Source organism: Coregonus clupeaformis, chromosome 5, assembly GCF_020615455.1.
Source record: "Coregonus clupeaformis isolate EN_2021a chromosome 5, ASM2061545v1, whole genome shotgun sequence".
NCBI classification, from domain to species: domain Eukaryota; kingdom Metazoa; phylum Chordata; class Actinopteri; order Salmoniformes; family Salmonidae; genus Coregonus; species Coregonus clupeaformis.
Window position 1 is genome coordinate 38,265,532 of NC_059196.1, and position 26,728 is coordinate 38,292,259.

General features: G+C 46.2%; 1 protein-coding gene across 1 annotated transcript in view; it reads right to left on the bottom strand.

Moving 5' to 3' along the window:
* lekr1 (leucine, glutamate and lysine rich 1) overlaps window positions 1-26,728 on the bottom strand; it is a 178,938-nt gene that overhangs the window by 92,025 nt on the left and 60,185 nt on the right. Inside the window, exons 4-6 of the mRNA XM_041876949.2 lie at window positions 25,531-25,608; window positions 19,057-19,220; window positions 1,035-1,116 (exon numbers count right to left, since the gene is read on the bottom strand). Of these exons, the coding sequence (XP_041732883.2) occupies window positions 1,035-1,116; window positions 19,057-19,220; window positions 25,531-25,608 (324 nt within the window). The remainder of the gene's footprint in view (window positions 1-1,034; window positions 1,117-19,056; window positions 19,221-25,530; window positions 25,609-26,728) is intronic.

The window sequence follows — 26,728 nt, forward strand, 5'->3', positions numbered from 1 at the left end:
ACTGTGGATATAGATACTTTTGTACCTTTTTCCTCCAGCATCTTCACAAGGTCCTTTGCTGTTGTTCTGGGATTGATTTGCACTTTTCGCACCAAAGTACGTTCATCTCTAGGAGACAGAACGCATCTCCTTCCTGAGCGATGTGACGGCTGCGTGGTCCCATGGTGTTTAATATTGCGTACTATTGTTTGTACAGATGAACGTGGTACCTTCAGCCCCTGAAATCCAGTTGAATTTTTTGGTGGAATTGTGATACAGTGAATTATATGTGAAATAATCTGTCTGTAAACAATTGTTGGGAAAATTACTTGTGTCATGCACAAAGTAGATGTCCTAACTGACATGCCAAAACTATAGTTTGTTAACAATACATTTGTGGAGTGGTTGAAAAACGAGTTTCCATGATTCCAACCTAAGTGTATGTAAACTTCCGACTTCAACTGTATGAGTATGTGTGATGGCTTTTGGCAGCTGATGGTTGAGACACAGAAAGGCAGCTGCTGGTTGAGACACAGAGAGGCAGCTGATGGTTGAGACACAGAGAGGGAGTTGATGGTTGAGACACAGAGAGGCAGCTGATGGTTGAGACACAGACAGATGCTGGTTGAAACAAAGAGACAGCTGCTGGTTGAGACACAGAGAGGCAGCTGCTGGTTGAGACACAGAGAGGCAGCTGCTGGTTGAGACACAGAGAGGCAGCTGCTGGTTGAGAAACAGAGAGGCAGCTGCTGGTTGAGAAACAGAGAGGCAGCTGCTGGTTGAGAAACAGAGAGACAGCTGCTGGTTGAGAAACAGAGAGGCAGCTGCTGGTTGAGAAACAGAGAGGCAGCTGCTGGTTGAGAAACAGAGAGGCAGCTGCTGGTTGAGAAACAGAGAGGCAGCTGCTGGTTGAGAAACAGAGAGGCAGCTGCTGGTTGAGAAACAGAGAGACAGCTGCTGGTTGAGACACAGAGAGGCAGCTGATGTCTGCGTGTGTGTGTGTGTGTGTGTAAACGCCACGAATGCAAGTATGTGTTTATGGCATATCTACTTACATGAGTTTCTGCTCCACGTGCTCTCTCTCCATCCTGATCCTCTGGAGTTCCACACACACACTCCTCAGCTCCTCCCTGAGCGCTGTGGGAGGGAAAGAGAGAGTGAGAGAGAGATGGAGAGAGATAACTCTACACCCAAACAGGAACGGGGAAAGAGAGGAAGAGAGAGGGAGAGAGAAGGAGAGAGTCATCTATGATGAAACCATCCACCCTGTCTGGCTACCGGAGACAGAGAAAGAAAACAACGGCACGAAAGGGAAACATGAGCGCGCTTCAAAAGAAGAGAGAAGAAGAGCAAGGGGGATAGGGAGAGAGAGAGAGTGAGGGGGGAAATATGAAGGGGGATAGGGAGAGAGAGAGAGTGAGGGGGGAGATATGAAGGGGGATAGGGAGGGAGAGAGAGTGAGGGGTAGATATGAAGGGGGATAGGGAGAGAGAGAGAGTGAGGGGGGAGATATGAAGGGGGATAGGGAGAGAGAGAGTGAGGGGAGATATGAAGGGGGATAGGGAGAGAGAGAGAGTGAGGGGGGAGATATGAAGGGAGATAGGGAGGGAGAGAGAGAGTGAGGGGAAAGATATGAAGGGAGATAGGGAGGGAGAGAGAGAGAGTGAGGGGGAGATATGAAGGGGGATAGGGAGAGAGTGAGGGGGAGATATGAAGGGGATAGGGAGGGAGAGAGAGAGTGAGGGGGGAGATATGAAGGGGGATAGGAAGAGAGAGCAAGTGAGGGGGAGATATGAAGGGGGATAGGGAGAGAGAGAGAGTGAGGGGGGAGATATTAAGGGGGATAGGGAGAGAGAGAGAGATAGAGAGAGAGAGGGGGAGATATGAAGGGGATAGGGAGAGAGAGAGAGTGAGGGGGGAGATATGAAGGGGGATAGGGAGGGAGAGAGAGAGAGTGAGGGGGAGATATGAAGGGGGATAGGAAGAGAGCAAGTGAGGGGGGAGATATGAAGGGGGATAGGGAAAGAGAGAGAGTGAGGGGGGAGATATGAAGGGGGATAGGGAGAGAGAGAGAGGGGGGAGATATGAAGGGGGATAGGTAAAGAGAGAGTGAGGTGGAGATATGAAGGGGGATAGGGAGAGAGAGAGAGTGAGGGGAGATATGAAGGGGGATAGGGAGAGAGAGATTGAGGGGGAGATATGAAGGGGGATAGGGAGAGAGAGAGAGTGAGGGGGGAGATATGAAGGGGGATAGGGAGAGAGAGAGTGAGGGGGAGATATGAAGGGAGATAGGGAGAGAGAGAGAGTGAGGGGAGATATGAAGGGAGGTAGGGAGAGAGAGAGAGTGAGAGTGAGGGGGGAGATATGAAGGGGGATAGGGAGAGAGAGAGTGAGGGGGAAGATATGAAGGGGGATGGGGAGAGAGAGAGTGAGGGGGAGATATGAAGGGGATAGGGAGAGAGAGAGAGTGAGGGGGGAGATATGAAGGGGGATAGAGAGAGAGAGAGAGTGAGGGGGAAGATATGAAGGGGGATAGGGAGAGAGAGAGTGGGTGGGGAGATATGAAGGGGGATAGGGAGAGAGAGAGAGTGAGAGGGGAGATATGAAGGGGGATAGGGAGAGAGAGAGAGAGAGAGTGAGGGGGGAGATATGAAGGGAAAAAAATATGTATTCACTAACTGTAAGTCGCTCTGGATAAGAGCGTCTGCTAAATGACTAAAATGTAAAATGTAAAAATGTGTGCAACAAGGAGTGGTAATTGACCCTTTGCTAAACCCCGCCCCCCTCTTCAGCTAGTAAGGCAACTGGGGTTTTGAACTGTAGCAGAGAGGAATAGCCGCGTCCCCTCATTGGCTAGAGTGGTGCCACCTGATCTCGCCTCCTCCCACCTGCCTTCCATCTTTGAGGACATGCATTTCCATCGTTAGAGCGGTAACTCGACTTGTCAATATAATAGCTCACATTTGACTGTAGTGACTAGGGACTCTGGTGTAGGATTACATTACATAAATACTGCCATTTGAGGCTGGAATGTCTGTTGTAGGCCACCTTAGTCACTATCCGCTTCCGTATCCCCCTCCACATGACCACCCCCAACTAAACCCCACTGGATTAAGGGGGCGGCACCGGACTAAGGGGCAGCACCGGACTAAGGGGCAGCCCTGGACTAAGGGGCCGCACCGGGCTAAGGGACAGTACCTGACTAGCTGGCTCTGGCGGATCCTGGCTGGACGGCTCTGGCGGATCCTGGCTGGACGGCTCTGGCGGATCCTGGCTGGACGGCTCTGGCGGATCCTGGCTGGCGGAAGGCTCTGGCTGATCCTGTCTGGCAGAAGGCTCTGGCTGATCCTGTCTGGCAGAAGGCTCTGGCTGATCCTGTCTGGCAGAAGGCTCTGGCTGATCCTGTCTGGCAGAAGGCTCTGGCTGATCCTGTCTGGCAGAAGGCTCTGGCTGATCCTGTCTGGCAGAAGGCTCTGGCTGATCCTGTCTGGGCGGAAGGCTCTGGCTGCTCCTGTCTGGCGGAAGGCTCTGGCTGATCCCTGTCTGGCGGAAGGCTCTGGCTGCTCCTGTCTGGCGGAGAGCTCTAGCGGCTCCGGTCTGGCGGACGGCTCTGAAGGCTCATGGCAGACGGGCGGCTTTGCAGGCTCAGGTACCGACGGGCAGCTCCTGCGGCGCTTGGCAGACGGACAGTTCAGACGGCGTTGGGCAGACGGGCAGTTCAGGCGCCGTTGGGCAGACGGGCAGTTCAGACGGGCGTTGGGCAGACGGACAGTTCAGGCCCCGTTGGGCAGACGGCAGACTCTGGCCGTCTGAGGCGCACCGTAGACTTGAGTGCGGGTGGCCGGAACAGGCCGGACCGGGCTGGCGACGCGCACCGTGAGTCTTGGTGCGGGTGGCAGGAACAGGCCGGGTCGGGCTGGCGACGCGCACCGTAGTCTTGGTGCGGGTGGCAGGAACAGGCCGGACCGGGTGGCGACGCGCACCGTAGACTTGGTGCGGGTGGCAGGAACAGGCCGGGTCGGGCTGGCGACGCGCACCGTAAGTCTTGGTGCGGGTGGCAGGAACAGGCCGGACCGGGCTGGCGACGCGCACCGTAGACTTGGTGCGGGTGGCAGGAACAGGCCGGGTCGGGCTGGCGACGCGACCGTAGTCTTGGTGCGGGTGGCCGAACAGGCCGACCGGGCTGGCGACGCGCACCGTAGACTTGGTGCGGGTGGCAGGAACAGGCCGGACCGGGCTGGCGACGCGCACCGTAGACTTGGTGCGGTGGCCGGAACAGGCCGGACCGGGCTGGCGACGCGCACCGTAGACTTGGTGCGGGTGGCAGGAACAAGCCGGGTCGGGCTGGCGACGCGCACCGTAGACTTGGTCGCGGGTGGCAGGAACAGGCCGGACCGGGCTGTGGAGACGGACAGGAGGCCTGGAGGAACAGCGGCCACCACCCGTCCTGGCTGAATGCCTACCCTACACACTCTGTGTGAGGCATCAGCACAGGACGTACAGGGCGGTGTACCCCTGGCCTGGTGGCCTCCTGGATACTCCCCTTTTCTCCTCCGTCCAGCCCCGTCGTCCATGCCGTGTGCCCCCCTAAAAATTTTCTGGGGTTGACTCACGACCCTCCGACGATGGCTCTGCTGCCGCCGTTGCTCCTCTCTCGCCAGGGCCTTGATCCTTCCCCAAGGTCCCTTGCCTCCCGAGCATGTCCTCCCAGGACCACGATGTGCCCACCTGACATGCAAATCTAAAAAAATGTAATTCGCTCATCGGAGGGCCCGTCACCGCTTGCTTCAAACGAAGCACAGCACTGGAAATCTGTCTGCATCCACAGAAACTAGTCCCATCGTTCTATGACAAACACAGATGGTTTTATATCGAATTCAATAGACGAAAACAGAGAGAGAGAGGAAGAGAGACTGACACAGATGGACTGCCAGTCCCTTCATGTTTTGGCTGTATATGTAGCCTAATATTAAACACAGCTAATTGGGCAGGGGGGAACAAATGACATGCACTATAATTTACAAGGTATTACAAGCCAATGAGTAATCTATAAGAAAGAGAGTTCCAAACCTCTCTGCCAGCTAGTTTTCTGTTTTCCCATCCCCACTCAGACCACTACCAGACAGTTATTATTATTATTATTAACCTTTATTTAAACAGGGAGTCACATTGAGATAAAACTATTTTACAAGAGAGCCCTTGTATACGTTTACAAATAAAAACCCAATACATAAATAAAACCCAACAGTCCTACAAATCACACTATAGTAAAACACATAATAAACAATATTAAATATATTTAAGAAAAACAAATCGCATTCTGTAACATAAAAGTCTCCCATCAATAATTTAAAATGCCTGAAAGGCACCAGAATATCTAATTGCAAGGAATTCTGCATATTGTCCCACACATAAGGGGCAAAAAAAAACTAAAAGCAGATTTTCCCAATTCTGTGGAGACCATAGGGATCTCCAGAGTTATCCATCCCTGAGAACGGGTTTGGTAATTTGTACGTCTAAAATGAAGTAACGCACAGAGGACGTTTCTGCAAGACTACTTTGTAAATAAATAAAAGAGAGTGCAGCTCTCTTCTTACAGACAGAGAGGTCCAGAATACAATGATGAGTCTTAAAACCATCCCCAGTGATAAAACGTATTGCTGAATGTCCAATGGTTTCAAAACAGAGGCTGCCGCGTGCATATAAATAATGTCACCATAGTCTCTTACAGGGAGAAGCCTTGTTAATAATGTCACCATAGTCTATTACAGGGAGAAGCCTTGTTAGTAATGTCACCATAGTCTCTTACAGGGAGAAGCCTTGTTAATAATGTCAGCATAGTCTATTACAGGGAGAAGCCTTGTTTCAACAATCTTCCTTCTATTTTCAGAACTGAGGCAGGATTTATTTCTATGTAAAAAAAAAAAAAATCATAGATCTCAGCTTCTTTGTCAAGTTTTCAATGTTTGTTTCAAAAGACAACTTGTCATCAATCCAGATACCCAAGTACTTATATTGAGAAACTTGCTCAATTTGGGCTCCATTTGGAGTGCAAATACGCAAGTCCTCAGGTTCAACATTACGAGACCTAGAAAACAGCATAAACTTGGTTTTATTTGCATTTAACACTAATTTAAGATCAGTAAGTGATTTTTGGATTGAGTCAACATCATGCTGAAGGTGGCCTGCTGCACTGAAGAGGCGCAGGAATAAAGAACTGTGTCATCTGTGTAGAGATGAATGTTACAGGTGTTAACAGTATTTCAAATGTCATTTATATACAATGTGAACAACAATGGCCCCAAAATCGAACCCTGGGGTACCCCTATAAGTACTTCGAGAAATTCGGATTTAACCCGGTCTATCATAATAGCCTGGGTTCTGTCACTAAGATCATTCTGAAACCACAAACAGGCATCAGTGCCAAGGCCGAACACAGACAACTTACTCAATAAGATAGAGTGATCAACTGTATCAAAAACGTTGGACAAATCTATAAATAGGGCAGCACAATTCATCTTAACATCCAAAGCATTGAAAATATAATTTACAACGGACGTGGTTGCAGTGATAGTACAGTGCCCAGGTCTAAACCCTGATCGATGTCCATTCAAAATACAGTTCACAGATAAAAAAGAACGAAGTTGCACATTCACCAAGGATTCCAGAATCGTAGCTAGACAAGAAAGCCTTGATATGGGACAATAGTTATCAAGATCACAACAATCACCTCCCTGATCTTAAGATGAATACACTAATGTAAGGTTAATAGTGTCTGCTAACTGAATAAAATGTTGAAAAATATATATACAGTGCTTTGCAAAAGTATTCATCCCCCTTGGCATTTTTCCTATTTTGTTGCATTACAACCTGTAATTTAAATTGATTTTTATTTGGATTTCATGTAATGGACATACACAAAATAGTCAAAATTGGTGAAGTGAAATGAAAAAAATAACTTAAAATAAAAATTAAAAAATAACTGAAAAGTGGTGTGTGCATACAGTGAGGGAAAAAAAGTATTTGATCCCCTATTTGATCCCCTGTATGTTTGCCCATTGACAAAGACATGATAAGTCTATAATTTTAATGGTAGGTTTATTTGAACAGTGAGAGACAGAATAACAACAAAAAAATCCAGAAAAACGCATGTCAAAAATGTTATAAATTGATTTGCATTTTAATGAGGGAAATAAGTATTTGACCCCTCTGTAAAACATGACTTAGTACTTGGTGGCAAAACCCTTGTTGGCAATCACAGAGGTCAGACGTTTCTTGTAGTTGGCCACCAGGTTTGCACACATCTCAGGAGGGATTTTGTCCCACTCCTCTTTGCAGATCTTCTCCAAGTCATTAAGGTTTTGAGCCTGACGTTTGGCAACTCGAACCTTCAGCTCCCTCCACAGATTTTCTATGGGATTAAGGTCTGGAGACTGGCTAGGCCACTCCAGGACCTTCATGTGCTTCTTCTTGAGCCACTCCTTTGTTGCCTTGGCCGTGTGTTTTGGGTCATTGTCATGCTGGAATACCCATCCACGACCCATTTTCAATGCACTGGCTGAGGGAAGGAGGTTCTCACCCAAGATTTGACATTTACATTTACATTTTAGTCATTTAGCAGACGCTCTTATCCAGAGCGACTTACAGTTAGTGAATACATATTTTTTTTTTTTATACTGTCCCCCCGTGGGAATCGAACCCACAACCCTGGCGTTGCAAACGCCATGCTCTATCAACTGAGCTACATCCCTGCCGGCCATTCCCTCCCCTACCCTGGACGACGCTGGGCCAATTGTGCGCCGCCCATGAGTCTCCCGGTCACGGCCGGCTGCGACAGAGCCTGGATTCGAACCAGGATCTAGTGGCACAGTTAGCACTGCGATGCAGTGCCTTAGACCACTGCGCCACTCGGTACATGGCCCCGTCCATCGTCCCTTTGATGCGGTGAAGTTGTCCTGTCCCCTTAGCAGAAAAACACCCCCAAAGCATAATGTTTCCACCTCCATGTTTGATGGTGGGGATGGTGTTCTTGGGGTCATAGGCAGCATTCCTCCTCCTCCAAACACGGCAAGTTGAGTTGACGCCAAAGAGCTCGATTTTGGTCTCATCTGACCACAACACTTTCACACAGTTCTCCTCTGAATCATTCAGATGTTCATTGGCAAACTTCAGACGGGCCTGTATATGTGCTTTCTTGAGCAGGGGGACCTTGCGGGCGCTGCAGGATTTCAGTCCTTCACGGCGTCGTGTGTTACCAATTGTTTTCTTGGTGACTATGGTCCCAGCTGCCTTGAGATCATTGACAAGATCCTCCCGTGTAGTTCTGGGCTGATTCCTCACCGTTCTCATGATCATTGCAACTCCACGAGGCGAGATCTTGCATGGAGTCCCAGGCCGAGGGAGATTGACAGTTATTTTGTGTTTCTTCCATTTGCGAATAATTGCACCAACTGTTGCCACCTTCTCACCAAGCTGCTTGGCGGTGGTCTTGTAGCCCATTCCAGCCTTGTGTAGGTCTACAATCTTGTCCCTGTCATCCTTGGAGAGCTCTTTGGTCTTGGCCATGGTGGAGAGTTTGGAATCTGATTGATTGCTTCTGTGGACAGGTGTCTTTTATACAGGTAACAAGCTGAGATTAGGAGCACTCCCTTTAAGAGTGTGCTCCTAATCTCAGCTCGTTACCTGTATAAAAGACACCTGGGAGCAAGAAATCTTTCTGATTGAGAGGGGGTCAAATACTTATTTCCCTCATTAAAATGCAAATCAATTTATAACATTTTTGACATGCGTTTATCTGGATTTTGTTGTTGTTATTCTGTCTCTCACTGTTCAAATAAACCTACCATTAAAATTATAGACTGATCATTTCTTTGTCAGTGGTTAAACATACAAAATCAGCAGGGGATCAAATACTTTTTTCCCTCACTGTATGTATTCACCCCCTTTGCTATGAAGCTCCTAAATAAGATCTGGTGCAACCAATTACCTTCAGAAGTCAAATAATTAGTTAAATAAAGTCCACCTGTGTGCAATCTAAGTGTCACATGATCTGTCACATGATCTCAGTATATATACACCTGTTCTGAAAGGCCCCAGAGTCTGCAACACCAGTAAGTAAGGGGCACCACCAAGCAAGCGGCACCATGAAGACCAAGGAGCTCTCCAAACAGGTCAGGGACAAAGTTGTGGAGAAGTAGAGATCAGGGTTGGGTTATAACAAAAATATCAGAAACTTTGAACATCCCACGGAGCACCATTAAATCCATTATTAAAAAATGGAAAGAATATGGCACCACAACAAACCTGCCAAGAGAGGGCCGCCCACTAAAACTCACAGACCAGGCAAGGAGGGCATTAATCAGAGAGGCAACAAAGAGACCAAAGATAACCCTGAAGGAGCTGCAAAGCTCTACAGCGGAGATTGGAGTATCTGTCCATAGGACCACTTTAAGCCGTACACTCCACAGAGCTGGGCTTTAAGGAAGAGTGGCCAGAAAAAAAACATTGCTTAAAGAAAAAAATACGAAAACACGTTTGGTGTTCGCCAAAAGGCATGTGGGAGACTCCCCAAACATATGGAAGAAGGTACTCTGGTCAGATGAGACTAAAATTGAGCTTTTTGGCCATCAAGGAAAACGCTATGTCTGGCGCAAACCCAACACCTCTCATACTGAATGGCGCCGGAGAAGATGGCTGCCGTTTTACAGCCCTCTAACCAATTATACTATTATGTGTGTTTTTTCACGTTATTTGTAATTTATTCAGTACATAATGTTTCTGCCATCGTTTCTTATAACCAAAAAGAGCTTCTGGATATAAGGACAGCGATTACTCACCTCGTATTGGACGAAGATTTTTTCTTCAACGAGTCGGAACACAAAGGATATCCTACAGACACCTGACAAGGCCCAAATCCCCGTCATTCGCAGGAGAAAGAGACTGAGATATTGTGGACGTAGGTCGGGGTGCCTTGTAAGGATCCGACGGCGAGCAAGTAAACTGCCTCTTCCATCAATCCTATTAGCCAATGTTCAATCATTTGAAAATAAATTAGATGACCTAATATTACAGTTATCCTACCAACGGGACATTAAATAATATCTTATGTTTCACCGAGTCGTAGCTGAACGACGACATGGACAACATACAGCTGACGGGATATACGCTACATCGGCAGGATAGAACGGCTGACTCCGGTAAGACAAGGGGTGGCAGTCTGTGTATATTTGTAAACAACAGCTGGTGCACTCAAGGTTTTGCTCGCCTGAGGTAGAGTATCTTATGATAAGCTGTAGACCTCACTATTTACCAAGAGAGTTTCCATCTATATTTTTCACAGCTGTCTATTTACCACCACAAACCAATGCTGGCATTAAGATTGCACTCAATGAGCTGTATAAGGCCATAAGTGAACAGGAAAACGCTCATCCAGATGCAGCGCTCCTAGTGGCGGGGGACTTTAATGCAGGAAAACTTAAATCCGTTCTACCAGCATGTTAAATGTGCAACCTGAGGCAAAAAAAAAATTGGACCACCTTTACTCCACACACAGAGACGCAACCCTCCTGATTCCTGCTTATAAGCAAAAACTAAAGCAGGAAGCACCAGTGACTCGGTTAATAAAAAAGTGGTCAGATGACGCAGATGCTAAGCTACAGGAATGTTTTGCTAGCACAGACTGGAACATGTTCTGGGATTCTTCAGATAGCATTGAGGAGTACACCACATCAGTCACTGGCTTCATCAATAAGTGCATCGATGACGTTGTCCCCACAGTGACCGTACGTACATACCCCAACCAGAAGCCATGGATTACAGGCAACATCTGCACTGAGCTAAAGGGTAGAGCTGCCGCTTTCAAGGAGTGGGACTCTAACCCAGACGCTTATAAGAAATCCCGCTATGCCCTCCGACGAACCATCAAACAGGCAAAGAGTCAATACAGGACTAAGATTGAATCGTACTACACCGGCTTTGACGCTTCACTTCTATGCTCACTTCGAGGCAAACAACACTGAAGCATGCATGAGAGCACCAGCTGTTCCGGATGACTATGTGATCACGCTCTCTGTAGCCGATGTGAGTAAGACTTTTAAGCAGGTCAACATTCACAAGGCCGCAGGGCCAGACGGATTACCAGGACGTGTACTCTGAGCATGTGCTGACCAACTGGCAAGTGTCTTCACTGACATTTTCAACATGTCCCTGACTGAGTCTGTAATACCAACATCTTTCAAGCAGACCACCATAGTCCCCGTGCCCAAGGACACTAAGATAACCTGCCTAAATGACTACCGACCCGTAGCACTGACGTCTGTAGCCATGAAGTGCTTTGAAAGGCTGGTCATGGCTCACATCAACACCATTATCCCAGAAACCCTAGACCCACTCCAATTTGCATACCGCCCCAACAGATCCACAGATGATGCAATCTCTATTGTACTCCACACTGCCCTTTCCCACCTGGACAAGAGGAACACCTACGTGAGAATGCTATTCATTGACTACAGCTCAGCGTTCAACACCATAGTGCCCTCAAAGCTCATCACTAAGCTAAGGATCCTGGGACTAAACACCTCCCTCTGCAACTGGATCCTGGACTTCCTGACAGGCCGCCCCCCAGGTGGTAAGGGTAGGTAACAACACATCTGCCACGCTGATCCTCAACACGGGAGCCCCTCAGGGGTGCGTGCTCAGTCCCCTCCTGTACTCCCTGTTCACCCATGACTGCATGGCCAGGCACGACTCCAACACCATCATTAAGTTTGCCGACAACACAACATTGGTAGGCCTGATCACCGACAACGATGAGACAGCCTATAGCGAGGAGGTCAGAGACCTGGCCGTGTGGTGCCAGGATAACAACCTCTCTCTCAACGTGACCAAGACAAAGGAGATGATTGTGGACTACAGGAAAAAAAGAGGACTGAGCACGCCCCCATTCTCATCGACGGGGCTGTAGTGGAGCAGGTTGAGAACTTCAAGTTCATTGGTGTCCACATCACCAACAAACTATCATGGTCCAAACACACCAAGACAGTCGTGAAGAGGGCACGACAAAGCCTATTCCCCCTCAGGAGACTGAAAAGATTTGGCATGGGTCCTCAGATCCGCAAAAAGTTATACAGCTGCAACATCAAGAGCATCCTGACTGGTTGCATCACCGCCTGGTATGGCAACTGCTCGGCCTCCGACCGCAAGGCACTACAGAGGGTAATGCGTACGGCCCAGTACATCACTGGGGCCAAGCTTCCTGCCATCCAGGACCTCTATACCAGGCGGTGTCAGAGGAAGGCCCTCAAAATTGTCAAAGACTCCAGCCACCCTAGTCCAGCCACCCTAGTCATAGACTGTTCTCTCTGCTACCGCACGGCAAGCGGTAACGGAGCGCCAAGTCTAGGTCCAAAAGGCTTCTCAACAGCTTCTACCCCCAAGCCATAAGACTCCTGAACAGCTAATCATGGCTACCCAGACTATTTACACTGCCCCCCCACTCCCACCCCATCTTTTTACGTGCTGCTACTCTGTTAATTATTTATGCATAGTCACTTTAACTCTACCCACATGCACATATTACCTCAACTACCTCAACTAGCCGGTGCCCCCGCACATTGACTCTGCACCGTTACCCCCCTGTATATAGCCTCCCTACTGTTATTTTATTTTACTATTTTTTTCTCAACACTTTTTTGTTGTGGTTATTTTATTTTACTTCTTTATTAAAAAATAAATACATTGTTGGTTAAGGGCTGTTAAGTAAGCATTTCACGGTAATGTCTATACCTGTTGTATTCGGCGCATGTGGCAAATAAAATTTGATTTGATTTGATCACCCCGAGAACACCATCCCCACAGGGACTGGGAAACTGGTCAGTTACAGTAGCCACTAGCCAGGGACAGTAAAAGGGAGCTGGTCAGAATTGAAGGAATGATGGATGGCGCTAAATACAGTGAAATTCTTGAGGGAAACCTGTTTCAGTCCTCCAGAGATTTGAGACTGGGACGGAGGTTCACCTTCCAGCAGGACAATGACCCTAAGCATACTGCTAAAGCAACACTCGAGTGGTTTAAGGGGAAACATTTAAATGTCTTGGAATGGCCTAGTCAAAGCCCAGACCTCAATCCAATTGAGAATCTGTGGTATTACTTAAAGATTTCTGTACACCAGCGGAACCCATCCAACTTGAAGGAAATGGAGCAGTTTTACCTTGAAGAATGGGCAGAAATCCCAGTGGCTAGATGTGCCAAGCTTATAGAGACATACCCCAAGAGACTTGCAGCTGTAATTGCTGAAAAAGGTGGCTCTACAAAGTATTGACTTTGGGGGGGTGAATAGTTATGCACGCTCAAGTTTTCTGTTTTTTTTTTGTCTTATTTCTTGTTTGTTTCACAAACAAAATTATTTCGCATCTTCAAAGTGGTAGGCATGTTGTGTAAATCAAATGATACAAACCCCCAAAAAATCAATTTAAATTCCAGGTTGTAAGGCAACAAAATATGAAAAATGCCAAGGGGGGCGAATACTTTTGGAAGCCACTGTATAAGTCAAGAATTGTCCTGTGGGCTATAGTGAGAGCACGGTGGAGCGATCGTTCTGTTTGGAGCGATAGGTTACACGGGCACTAGTGGTGTAGAGTGCTTTCAACTGCTCCAGCAATGTCAGGCTGACATTCTCCCTACCTCCCGCCGACTCTGTCTCTTTCTCTCCCTCAGCACAGAAAGAGGAGTGTAGGAGGTCTGTGCAGCAAAACACTGATAATTGCTTCTTGGTCACTCTGACCCGACTGGGCCAGGTGGAAAGCAGGACACACACACACACACACACAGTTAAACACACAGCAGGTCTTGACATTAACTTTAGTTGGACTGATATTTTACTTGTTCAAAAGCTCAAGTCACTAGTCACTTGTCTCAAAATACAACACTGCCCATTTACAGCTCTCCTGGAGGATGGTTGGCCACCGTTGGTAGCCTATAAAATATTGCAACATTACAATTACAACCAAATACTTTTTATGTCTTTATAAAATAATTCCCTCCAGGGCTTAACATTAAGGGGGGTCTCATTGTCCCTGGCACAATATAAAATATGTCTACGGTTCAAAACAGACTCATACAACCACTGCAAATGAAAACATTTTTAAAAAGCAATGAGGCTGATGCAACAGATCAAAAATGTTCATAAAGTTTTATTTCTTCCTATTAAAAACTCAAACAATGCACACATGGCTGTAGGCTGTGCTCACACGTTACAACATGTAATTAGCTGGAAAACACCATTCTCAAAAAGTGCACTGCACGTGCGAGCGGAGATGAAAATATCTGTTAAGATGTTAAGAGATCTAGAGATGCATCAACTATCATGGGTTTACTATTGTGACTAGGATTATGCCTTTGGCTGCTGGACAATAAAATAAAGTTGATTTGCTGCATAAAATGACATAAAACATCCAGGTTTTAAACAATTCAGTTTATGGTTAAATAAATAGTCTCCGCTCAGATTCAAGGTGGGTGATATGTGGTGCGCAACAGGCACTGTCCTTCACTCTCCGGTCTTGTGACCATTTAATCTGAACGAACCGTGCCTCGAGTATGTCGACAGAATCAAGCATTTAGACGTTAATGTTCATTACTCTTCATTATAGTTTTCAAACATGACTGGCATTTAGCCTATATTTATGTAATTAAAAGTCTTATTAAAGTTTGGCTACATTTTCTGGCGTCTCCTTTATGTCAGCATCGGTTTGGACATGAGGCTGTAGCCAATATGTATTTCACCTGCACTTTGACATGTAGGCTTTCTTATTTATGTAAGCCTAAATGAAAAATTGATTAGAATATTATTAATGTCGAGCCCTGCAGAGACACACACACACACACACACACACACACACACACACACACACACACACACACACACACACACAGGGCTGCAGGATGCTGCAGGGTGAAATAAGATTCCCCCTCACAATCTTGCCCAATCATCTGGCTGTCTTTCTGCAGCACCAGCGAGTCTTTACTTGTGAGATTACAATATGAGGCTCTCCTTCCTCTCTCCTTCCTCTCTCCTTCCTCCTTTTCTTCACTCTCCCTTTGCTTCCTTTAAGTACAGCATCAAGGTCACAAGCGCTGAGTGGATTTTTCTTGGCCCGCTGACAAGGGCAACACACACACACACACACACACACACACACACAAACATAAACAAACATACAGTATGACACATGGCACACAGCACCTGACAAAAAGAGACGTAACACACTCGCACCTTGGGGTTCTACAGAATTTGCATATTAGTCGACATATGGCGGTAGGGTGACTGGCTACCCAACCACATCGCTCCGGCCAAACGCCATGCCCACTAGCATTTCTTCTCCATGATGATGGATAGAGAGTGGAATTCAATTCAGTATGAGTCGTCAGGCTAGCTTTTTACTGTGCTACTGTAAATCCAACATTTGTATTCACATACAGTCCTCTGTGGACCTCATAAATCCACATCTCTCACTCTAGACACAACCTCTGCATTCTTACAGCAAGATGGATTCAACTTGTGAACTATTTTCTCCTCAGGGTGAGGCTTGTGAGACTTGAGAATGTATGGAACCATGAACAAATCCACCTTTCAATCAGGCATTTAGATTTACACTTCATCATAACCACATTCTATTGTCACTCACACATATCCATCTCTCCAAGAGACGCTTCTACCACAACTCAACGATCAAAAACAAAATAGTTTCTGTGTGTGTTCTCAGACGTGTGAGAACATTTCAGTGTATTTTACAACCGCCTGCAAACACAGACAATATCAGCAACAGAGAAAAATCTCTCATCTGAGAGAGAGAGAGAGAGAGAGGAAGGGGGAGAGAGAGAGAGGAAGGGGGAGAGAGAGAGGAAGGGGGAGAGAGAGAGAGGAAGGGGGAGAGAAAGAAAGAGAGAGGAAGGGGGAGAGAGAGAGGAAGGGGGGTGAAGGAGAGAGAGAGGAAGGGGGAAAGAGAAAGAGAGAGGAAGGGGGAGAGAGAGAGAGGAAGGGAGAGAGAGAGAGAGAGAGAGAGAGAGAGAGAGAGGGGGAAGGGGGGAGAGAGAGAGGAAGGGGAGGGAGAGCAAGAGAGAGAGAGAGAGAGAGGAAGGGGGAGAGAGAGAGAGGAAGGGAGAGAGCGAGAGAGAGAGAGGAAGGGGGAGAGAGAGAGGAAGGGAGAGAGCGAGAGAGAGAGAGAGGAAGGGGGGAGAGAGAGAGAGGAAGGGAGAGAGCGAGAGAGAGGAAGGGGGAGAGTATCCTGAACAGTTATAAATGATCTCACTATTCTTCTATTTTTGTATTATAAACTTCTTCCTCTACCTCCCTCTCTTCCCCCTCTCTTCCCCTACCTCTCTCTTCCCCTCCCTCTCTTCCCCCTCTCTCTTCCCCTCCCTCTCTTCTCCTCCCTCTCTTCCCCCTCTCTCTTCCCCTCCCTCTCTCTTCCCCCTCTCTCTACCTCCCCCTCTTCCCCCTCTCTCTTCCCCTCCCTCTCTTCTCCTTCTTCTCTTCCCCCTCTCTCTTCCCCTCCCTCTCTTCCCCTCCCTCTCTCTTCCCCCTCTCTCTACCTCCCCCTCTTCCCCCTCTCCTTCCTCTCTCTTCCTCTCTCTTCCCCCTCTCTCTTCCCCTCTCTCTTCCCCCCTCTCTTCCCCTCCCTCTCTTCCCCCTCTCTCTTCCCCCTCTCTCTTCCCCTCCCTCTCTTCCCCCTCTCTCTTCCCCTCCCTCTCTCTTCCCCTCCCTCTCTTCTCCTCCCTCTCTTCCCCCTCTCTCTTCCCCTCCCTCTCTTCCCCCTCTCTCTTCCCCTCCCTCTCTTCCCCTCCCTCTCTCTTCCCCCTCTCTCTACCTCCCCCCTCTTCCCCTCTCTCTTCCCCTCCCTCTCTTCCCTCCCTCTCTCTACCTCCCCCTCTCCCCCTCCCTCTCTCTTCCCCCTCTCTCTACCTCCCCCTCTTCCCCCTCTCTCTACCTCCCTCTCTTCTCCTCCCTCTCTCTTCCTCCTTCTCTCTTCCCCCTCTCTCTTCTCCCTCTCGCTACCTCCCTCTCTTCCAACTCTCTCTTCCCCCTCTCTCTACCTCCCTCTCTTCCAACTCTCTCTTCCCCCTCTCTCTACCTGCCTCTCTTCCAACTCTCTCTACCTCCCTTTCTGTATTCTTCCACACTCGTTCAGGCACCCCCCTCTTCCTCCCTCTCTCAGTAACAACAAAAAGCTGACAGACAGGTAGCTGAGTTTAATCGCAGGCTAACGCCCATATCAGTTTGGAGTCACTCGCAGGTGACTGTCAGGGTGTGTTTGTGTGTGTCTTTGTCTTTGTCACTCAGAGCCCTGTTTCAGAAGTGTGTGAATCTTGCATTGCAGGTATGTTGTTTAGTGTTTGAACTTTAACCATCATCTTCCCTTTCTCTTCCATATCCAAAGTGTGTGTTTACTTTGTGTGTAGTGTGTATGTTTGTGTGTGTGTGTGCTTGTGTGTGTTGGTCGGTGATGCAGCTGCCCTGATGCTAACGTCATTGAAGACACACAAACATAAAGGCCCATTTGGTAGCTGTGAGGGAGAGCGGGAGGAGGGTGGGGGTTGGAGACACACCCATTAGGTTAACTCTCCCTCAGGCCTTTACTGTAAGTCTGTTAACTAGAACTGGGTGGATAAACACACACACAAACACATACAGTATATATAACCGTTACCCAGCGACGTGAGAGTGATGAGTACATGCTTCCCTCAGAGCTGAACGCAGAGGGAAAGTGTCTTCCAGCGCTAAAATAATATTTATTCCTCCCTTTCTTTTCACAGGGTATCTATAATGTCACCCCCCCTTACTCCCTCACTCGCTTCTCTCATTCTGCATGTCTCTTTCTCTCTCTGATCCCTTCCCCATCTCTGTCTCTCTCTCTGTCTCTCTCTCTCTCTCTCTCTCTCTCTCTCTCTCTCTCTCTCTCTCTCTCTCTCTCTCTCTCTCTCTCGCTTTGTCCCTCCTTCCCTTCCTCTAACTCCTGTTCCTCTCTATCTATCTATCTCTCTGTTTCTGCCTGTTTCTGTCTCTCTGTTTCTGCCTGTTTCTGTCTCTCTGTTTCTGCCTGTATCTATCTCTCTGTTTCTGCCTGTTTCTATCTCTCTGTTTCTGCCTGTTTCTGTCTCTCTGTTTCTGCCTGTATCTATCTCTCTGTTTCTGCCTGTATCTATCTCTCTGTTTCTGCCTGTATCTATCTCTCTGTTTCTGCCTGTTTCTATCTCTCTGTTTCTGCCTGTTTCTATCTCTCTGTTTCTGCCTGTATCTATCTCTCTGTTTCTGCCTGTTTCTATCTCTCTGTTTCTGCCTGTTTCTATCTCTCTGTTTCTGCCTGTTTCTATCTCTCTGTTTCTGCCTGTATCTATCTCTCTGTTTCTGCCTGTTTCTATCTCTCTGTTTCTGCCTGTATCTATCTCTCTCTTTCTGCCTGTATCTATCTCTCTGTTTCTGCCTGTTTCTATCTCTCTGTTTCAGCCTGTATCTATCTCTCTGTTTCTGCCTGTTTCTATCTCTCTGTTTCTGGCTGTTTCTATCTCTCTGTTTCTGCCTGTATCTATCTCTCTGTTTCTGCCTGTTTCTATCTCTCTGTTTCTGCCTGTTTCTATCTCTCTGTTTCTGCCTGTTTCTATCTCTCTGTTTCTGCCTGTTTCTATCTCTCTGTTTCTGCCTGTATCTATCTCTCTGTTTCTGCCTGTATCTATCTCTCTGTTTCTGCCTGTATCTATCTCTCTGTTTCTGCCTGTTTCTATCTCTCTGTTTCTATCTCTCTGTTTCTGCCTGTTTCTATCTCTCTGTTTCTGCCTGTTTCTATCTCTCTGTTTCTGCCTCTCTCTATGCCTCTCTGTCACTAGGCCAGGCCCAGACCTGGGCACTGGTCCATTCCTACTGAATGATGAGGCCAGACTGTTTCCTGTAGATATTCTAATCATTGTTGACACTGAAACTACTCTGGTTTCTAATCACTCTCTCTGCAACAATAACATTTACAATTTCTGCCTGTTTTGCTTTTTGCTGAAGCTACTTTTATGTGTGTGTGTGTGTGTAGTTCTTACCTGAGTATGCCTTCCTGCTCCTCTCCAGTAGCTGTGACCTGCAGTCCTCCCAGGCCCCTGTCAGTTGACTGAGGAAACCCTGTATGTCTCTTAGCTCCTGACGAGAGCATCGAAGCAGAGACAGGGTGGCAGTCAGGGTCTCCTGCTGTCCTACACACCTCCCTCTGTAACACACACACACGCGTTTACAATTACAGATTTTTACTTTTATAATATCACTTGCCTAGGCCTTGCTTTTTACAGTCAGAGTGGATTCTAACATCAGACAAGGACTGGTTTCAGGACAGAACAACTACTGGTAGATGAATAAACACACACACACAGGGAGACCGGGAGAGGGAGAGTAACGGGGAGAGGGACAGAGAGAGAAACAGAAAGAGAGACAGAGAGAGGGAGAGAGAGAGAGAGACAGAGAGAGGGACAGAGAGAGGGACAGAGAGGGAGAGGGACAGAGAGAGGGACAGAGAAGGAGAGAGACAGAGAGAGGGAGAGAGACAGAGAGAGGGACAGAGAGAGAGACAGAGAGCCTTAAACCAAGGCTCAGATATGATAAGCTTCACACTACAGCAACTTTCTCACTTCATCCCTCTCCCCCTTTCTCTTTCTGTCTTTCTCACTCTCTCTCTCTCTCTCTCAAAGAAACCTGCAGATCAGACGTCTGCGATAGAGAGAAGCACTTTAGGCGACATTAAAAACGAACTGTACATTCACACACACACACGCTCAGTCACTTACACACACGCTCAGTCACTTACACACACACGCTCAGTAATGCGGGGCAGTGACGTGGATAACTAGAGCGCAGAATAGAACATTCTGTTATTCCAAGAAGGGTTTTGACAGAACGCTGGGTTAGAGCACACTGAACTCATTCAGAAAAAAAGGCTAAAAGCCGTAATCTTTGTTAGTTTAAGATTGTGGCTTTTTTTTTTTTTTTTTTACATAGCGAAAATCTCTTAGATCCTTAGCAGAGGCACTCCGGAGAAGAAAACAACATCCGGACCTGATGGAGTGGAGGGGAGGAAGTAGGGAGAACATGTGCAGTTGTTGGAGCAGTAGCCTATCAACATCCACACACCTTGCTCATAGTCCTAGTTTCAGCAGAATACCATCTGTTGGGCAGCAAGAGCGCGCAGCTCAAACAACTGGTTGTCCCGTGGAGTGGCAAACCACAGACAAACCACAGCGGTAGTTAAATTGAGCTCGTTTCTCAAAAGAACGCATCAGTGATTTATATTTCCTGCAATGTTTTGGGGAAGACGCCTGTTGGTGTGCGCCCATGTGTGTTGTGTAGCCAGTTAGCATGTCCAACGAGTCATTTCTAATACTTTGCCAAAACACCTTCCCAATTAATTGTTGACTCCAATGTAGGCCTACTTGGCAGAATGATATCATGATGATTTGTAGCCTGTCAATCGGGTGGTCGTTTGTTTTTGCAACTCTGCCATCACATGTACAGAAACACGGTTAGCCAAACAAGAGGACTCTTGCTATGTGTCTAATAAATCACTTGTGTGTTTATTTCATGAAAATAACTCAAATTATATTGATCATTTATTTCCATGAGCCTCCTTTTGCCATTAAAATGCTCAGTCTGATCGTGTGGGTGTGTTGATACAAATGTAAATACATGTAAATACACAGCCCTGATTAGGCCTACCCCTTCAAAGTAGGAGGATTCATATGCAAAACCAAGATGGATGGTCACTGTCCAAAAACTACATCCCACGTGATCAGGCTGACATTTTTTATTTCAACCTCATTGTGTGGAATATCATAAATAAAAGAAAAATGTAAAATCAAATGTTTTACTGCACTGCTCGTTTAAGCATTGTTGTGGACTTATAACATCCCATTTTTCAGTTGTTGTTTTTTTTACAGTGAACCTGAAAAAACTAGGAAAACTATGAAACCGGGAAAAACAAAACCTTGAAAACATAACTGATTTTTTTTTTTTTCATGAAATAGCCTACCCAAAAGATGTAATGAATCATGTTACACTACGTAAAATTGCAGGAAATAGGGCCCCCAAGTTAAACTTTAATGGTATATTTAATGTATCGCAATGAACAATAATTAAAATAGGCCCAAATGCAGGCTCCAGTCAGCATTTTTGCCTCCAACTTTGGCCAACTAACATTTCCCACACATCTGTTGAACTTATTTGGTCTTTCACAATAGCTAATGTAAGTCAGTGGAACAATTCTCATTCATTACAATGGGCTACAATATAGGGTAATTAGTGTGCTTGTGTCAGCAAGAACACTACTGTTATTATCCATACTTCTATTATCCCACTTATTTCTTCCAGTGCTGTTCGACAGTGTTGTATCTCATAACACCATTAGAAAAGGCTCTTGAAATGCCCTTAGTCTCAAGTATCTTGTTTTGTACTAGATCAACTTTAATATTGCAGATAGATTGTAGATTCCATCAATGCAATTGTCTGCATCATTGCCAATCCCCCACATATTTTTGGGTAAATATACATACAGTGCCTTCGGAAAGTATTCAGACCCCTTGACTTTTTTCACATTTTGTTACGTTACAGCCTTATTCTAAAATTGATTTAAAAAAAATTATAATCCTCATCAATCTACACACCATAACCCATAATGACAAAGCAAAAACTGGTTTTTAGAAATTTTTGAGAAAAAACACAAAAAAACCCGGAAATATCACATTTACATAAGTATTCAGACCCTTTACTCAGTACTTTGTTGAAGCACCTTTTGCAGCGATTACAGCCTTGAGTCTTCTTGGTTATGACACTACAAGCTTGGCACACCTGTATTTGGGGAGTTTCTCCCATTCTTCTCTGCAGATCCTCTCAAGCTCTGTCAGGTTGGATGGGGAGCGTCGCTGCACAGCTATTTAAGATCGGGTTTAAATCCGGGATCTGGCTGGGCCACACAAGGACATTCAGAGACTTGTCCCGAAGCCACTCCTTCGTTGTCTTGGCTGTGTGCTTAGGGTTGTTGTCCTGTTGGAAGGTGAACCCTCGCCCCAGTCTGACGTCCTGAGAGCTCTGGAACAGGTTTTCATCAATGATCTCTCTGTACTTTGCGCCGTTCACCTTTCCCTCGATCCTGAATAGTCTTCCAGTCCCTGCCGCTGAAAAACATCCCCACAGCATGATGCTGCCACCCCCATGCTTCACCGTAGGGATGGTGCCAGGTTTCCTCCAGACGTGACGCTTGGCATTCAAGCCAAATAGTTCAATCTTGGTTTAATCAGACCAGAGAATCTTGTCGGAGTCCTTTAGGTGCCTTTTGGTAAACTTCAAGTGGGCTGACATGTGCATTTTACTGAGGAGTGGCTTCTGTCTGGCCACTCTACCAGAAAGGCCTGATTGGTGGAGTGCTGCAGAGATGGTTGGCCTTCTGGAAGGTTCTCCCATCTCCACAGAGGAACTGGAGCTCTGTCAGAGTGACCATGTTTGGATCCACCAAGACTCTTCCTACAGCTGACCGGCCGGCCAAACTGAGCAATCGGGGGAGAGGCACCCCTGATTGCTCAGTTTGGCCGGCCGGTCAGCTGTAGGAAGAGTCTTGGTGGATCCAAACATCTTCCATTTAAGAATGATGGAGGCCACTGTGTTCTTGGGGACCTTCAAAGCTGCAGAAATGTTTTGGTACCCTTCCCCAGATCTGTGCCTTGACACAATCCTATCTCGGAGCTCTACGGACAATTCCTTCGATCTCATGGCTTGGTTGACATGCACTGTCAACTGTGGGGTATACAGAAGATAGCCCTATTTGGTAAAAGACCAAGCCATATTATGGCAAGAACAGCTAAAATAAGCAAAGAGAAACGACAGTCCATCATTACTTTAAGACATGAAGGTTAGTCAATACGGAACATTTTAAGAACTTTGAAAGTGCAGTCGCAAAAACCATCAAGCGCAATGATGAAACTGGCTCTCATGAGGACTGCCACAGGAATGGAAGACCCAGAGTTACCTCTGCTGCAGAGGATAAGTTCATTAGTGTTACCAGCCTCAGCAATTGCAGCCCAAAATAAATCCTTCACAGAGTTCAAGTCACAGACATCTCAACATCAACTGTTCAGAGGGGACTGTGTGAATCAGGCCTTCATGGTCGAATTGCTGCAAAGAACACACTACAAAAGAATACCAAGAAACACGAGCAATGGACATTAGACCGGTGGAAATGTGTCCTTTGGTCTGGAGTCCAAATTGGAGATTTTTGGTTCCAACAACTGTGTCTTTGTGAGACGTGGTGTGGGTGAACGGATGATCTCTGCATGTGTAGTTCCCACCTTAAAGCATGGAGGAGGAGGTGTGATGGTGTGGGGGTGCTTTGCTGGTGACACTGTCAGTGATTTATTTAGAATTCAAGGCACACTTAACCAGCATGGCTACCACAGCATTCTGCAGCGATACGCCATCCCATATGGTTTGGGCTTAGTGGGACTATCATTTGTTTTTCAACAGGACAATGACCCAACACACCTCCAGGCTGTGTAAGGGCTATTTTACCAAGAAGGAGAGTGATGGAGTGCTGCATCAGATGAACTGGCCTCCACAATCCCCCGACCTCAACCCAATTGAGATGGTTTGGGATGAGTTGGATGGCAGAGTGAAGGAAAAGCAGACAACAAGTGCTCAGCATATGTGGGAACTCCTTCAAGACTGTTGGAAAAGCATTCCAGGTGAAGCTGGTTGAGGGAATGCCAAGAGTGTGCAAAGCTGTCATCAAGGCAAAGGGTGGCTATTTGAAGAATCTCAAATATAAAATATATTTTGATTTGTTTAAGACTTTTTTTGGTTACTACATGACTACAGTTTTCAGTTTTGATGTCTTCACTATTATTCTACAATGTAGAACAAAGTAAAAATAAAGAAAAACCCTTGAATGAGTAGGTGTGTCCAAACTTTTGACTGGTACTGTATATTTTCCTTTATACCACTTTTGACTTGTACTGTATATATATTTAAATATATGTTCCTTTATTATTTTCCCCTAACCCTACCACCCCTCCCCTAATTGGAGTAAACTAACAACACACAACACTTAGGCTTCTACTTCCATCTTATACATACTATGTACATTTTATGGACACAATGTATTTTACAATAGTTATCTTTTGTTTGTTTTTAATCCCATCCTTCAGCTACCATCAACCCCTCCCATCTATCTCTGAAGACCATCCAGTTTGATTTCTATTTTGCCATATATTTTTAACTGTGCTGTTTCACAAAAGTTCTGAACGTATATACTTTTAGTGCTTAAAGTTGTCAAGTTTTAAATGTTCATTAAACGTTCAAAGCTGCCTGAATACAGCTGACAGGTGATTTGATTTAATTCCACCCTGGTCATAACCCTAAGTCTCCCAGGAGTCCTCAGAATTGACCAATTAACAGCTGCTTTTCCTTCCACGAACATAGCATACCCCTTGTTAACTTTTATCAGAGAGGAAGAGGCGAAGCGAGAGGTTTCACTCTCGTCGAAATCTGTCCAAAATAAGCCCAACGCGTTTCTATGGGCTTATTTTGCACCTAAACTTGTCGCCTGCCTTCCCTCCTTTGGGACAACGACTCCCATTGTCAGGGCAGAGACATGAGCATCTCGTCATTAAATACAGATCTCTGCTTTAAATAATACGACCCCTGGATAAACACTAGCATTTGCTAACACACACACACTCACACACATACATATGACTAGGTTCTAAATCTAATCTGAAGTGACGGCTTTTGAGAGTGGAGTGGAGTAGTTGTTTTTCTTCTGACTGATCTCTACAGACCAGAAGTAAATGTATGTGGCTTTAGGTGATAAAACATGAAGATTAGAGGAGAAGAGTTCTCTCCTCCATTTCTGAGATCGGGGAGTGTTTTACTTGTGTGAGTTGATGTGTGTGTGCCGTGTGTGTGTGTGTCAGTGTGTGTCAGAGTATGTGCTTGTCACGAGAGGCTGTTTTATAATGTCAGATGACACAACTCGTAGCCTGACAGGCAGAAATGGAGGACCAGATATGAGCCAAATCTGTCATCAGTTACGAGGCTAGGAATTTGAGCGTGCATGTGACTGAATTATCCAATACACACTAGTTAATGCACTGTGTTTTACTAGGCCAGCCTTGGTTATTAATAGTGTTTCACTCTAACATCTGACTCAAAGCCAATAACTAAAGTCTATGGCAAAAATTACAACAGTCCTCCCCTCTCATCTTTATTCTCACCCTCTATTTTTCCTCCTCCCTCTGTTTTTCTCACCCTCTGTTTTTCTCCATACATCCCTGCACCCAGCTTTTTCCCATCTGCCCCAGCCTTCCTGTCGTGCCATTGGTCGGGGAGCCACCTACCAATCAGATTAAAGCAGGCTCTTCTTTTGTTCCCTCTATCCCTTTCTTTTGATCTTTCTTTCCTCCGTCCTCCCTCTCTTCCGCCTTCCCACAGGCCTCCTGGCAGCTGTATTGTTCCCTTGTTTTCTCATTCTACCCTTTCCTTACCTGAGCTGTTGGCAGAGCTCTCTCTCTTTACCCAGCAGACCCTCTGTCATGTCTCGCTCCAAACCCACACTCTTCAGCCTAGAGAGAGAGAGAGAGAGAGAGAGAGAGAGAGAGAGAGAGAGAGAGAGAGAGAGAGAGAGAGAGAGAGAGAGAGAGAGAGGAGAGAGATGGGGGAAGTTGTGTTAACAAACTTTTCTTGAATAAAAGTTCAAAATAATGCACTGCAATGTACACATAACCACTACAAAAGGAGAATAAACAGTAAACTAGTCACAGGCAGGAAGTGGGAATAAGAGAGAGAAAGGGAAGGAAAGAAGGTTTAAGAGAGGAATGGATTAGAAATAGAAAGACAAGATACCATAATTATGACTTCTGTGATGTTTATATGGTGTCTTTATGTTTCTATGGAAACTGTCCTGCCTCATGTCACCATGTTCATTATCCAGAAATAAAACAAACAACTACATATAAACATGAGAGGAGCTACTAGAAATTGTAAACAGCCTTCTGCAAAGATTCAGAAAAAGTGAAAGTAAAGTGATTGCTTGATGAGGACATTATTGATGACATGACTGATGATTGCTTGATGAGTCATCACACACATACACAAACATTGTCATTGTCTAGTTACTGTTCTGACACAAAGGGAGATAGACACAGAGAGAAGTAGAAATACATGGAAATGTTCGAATGTTAGACTGTTAGAAGCTCTATTAAGAAGTGTAGATGACAGAGTTGAGTGATAAAACTCTGCCTCACAGTTTCCAGACATAACCAATCAACCAGGACAGAACAACACATCAGCACTCAGATCACGACGCCCGCCCAGCCAGACATCACAGTCAAGCAGACACGCAGCATTTCACTCCCAGACCCAGCCAGACAACACAACAAACAAGTGCTGACAGTGATGCCTTAACGAGAGAGAAAGAGAGAGAGAGAGAGAGAGAGAGAGAGAGAGAGAGAGAGAGAGAGAGAGAGAGAGAGAGAGAGAGAGAGAGAGAGAGAGAGAGAGAGAGAGAGAGAGAGAGAGATGGTAGAGCGGATTACTCCTAAACTAAAGCTAGATTTTTCAGTTAGCATGTAGTGTACATGACCATAATAAACCTGTACATAAATTCATCCCATCCACTTCCAGAGGGATATACAGACTCTGGACATGATCCCCAGCCATTAGCTTAACCTAACCTGGGCTATT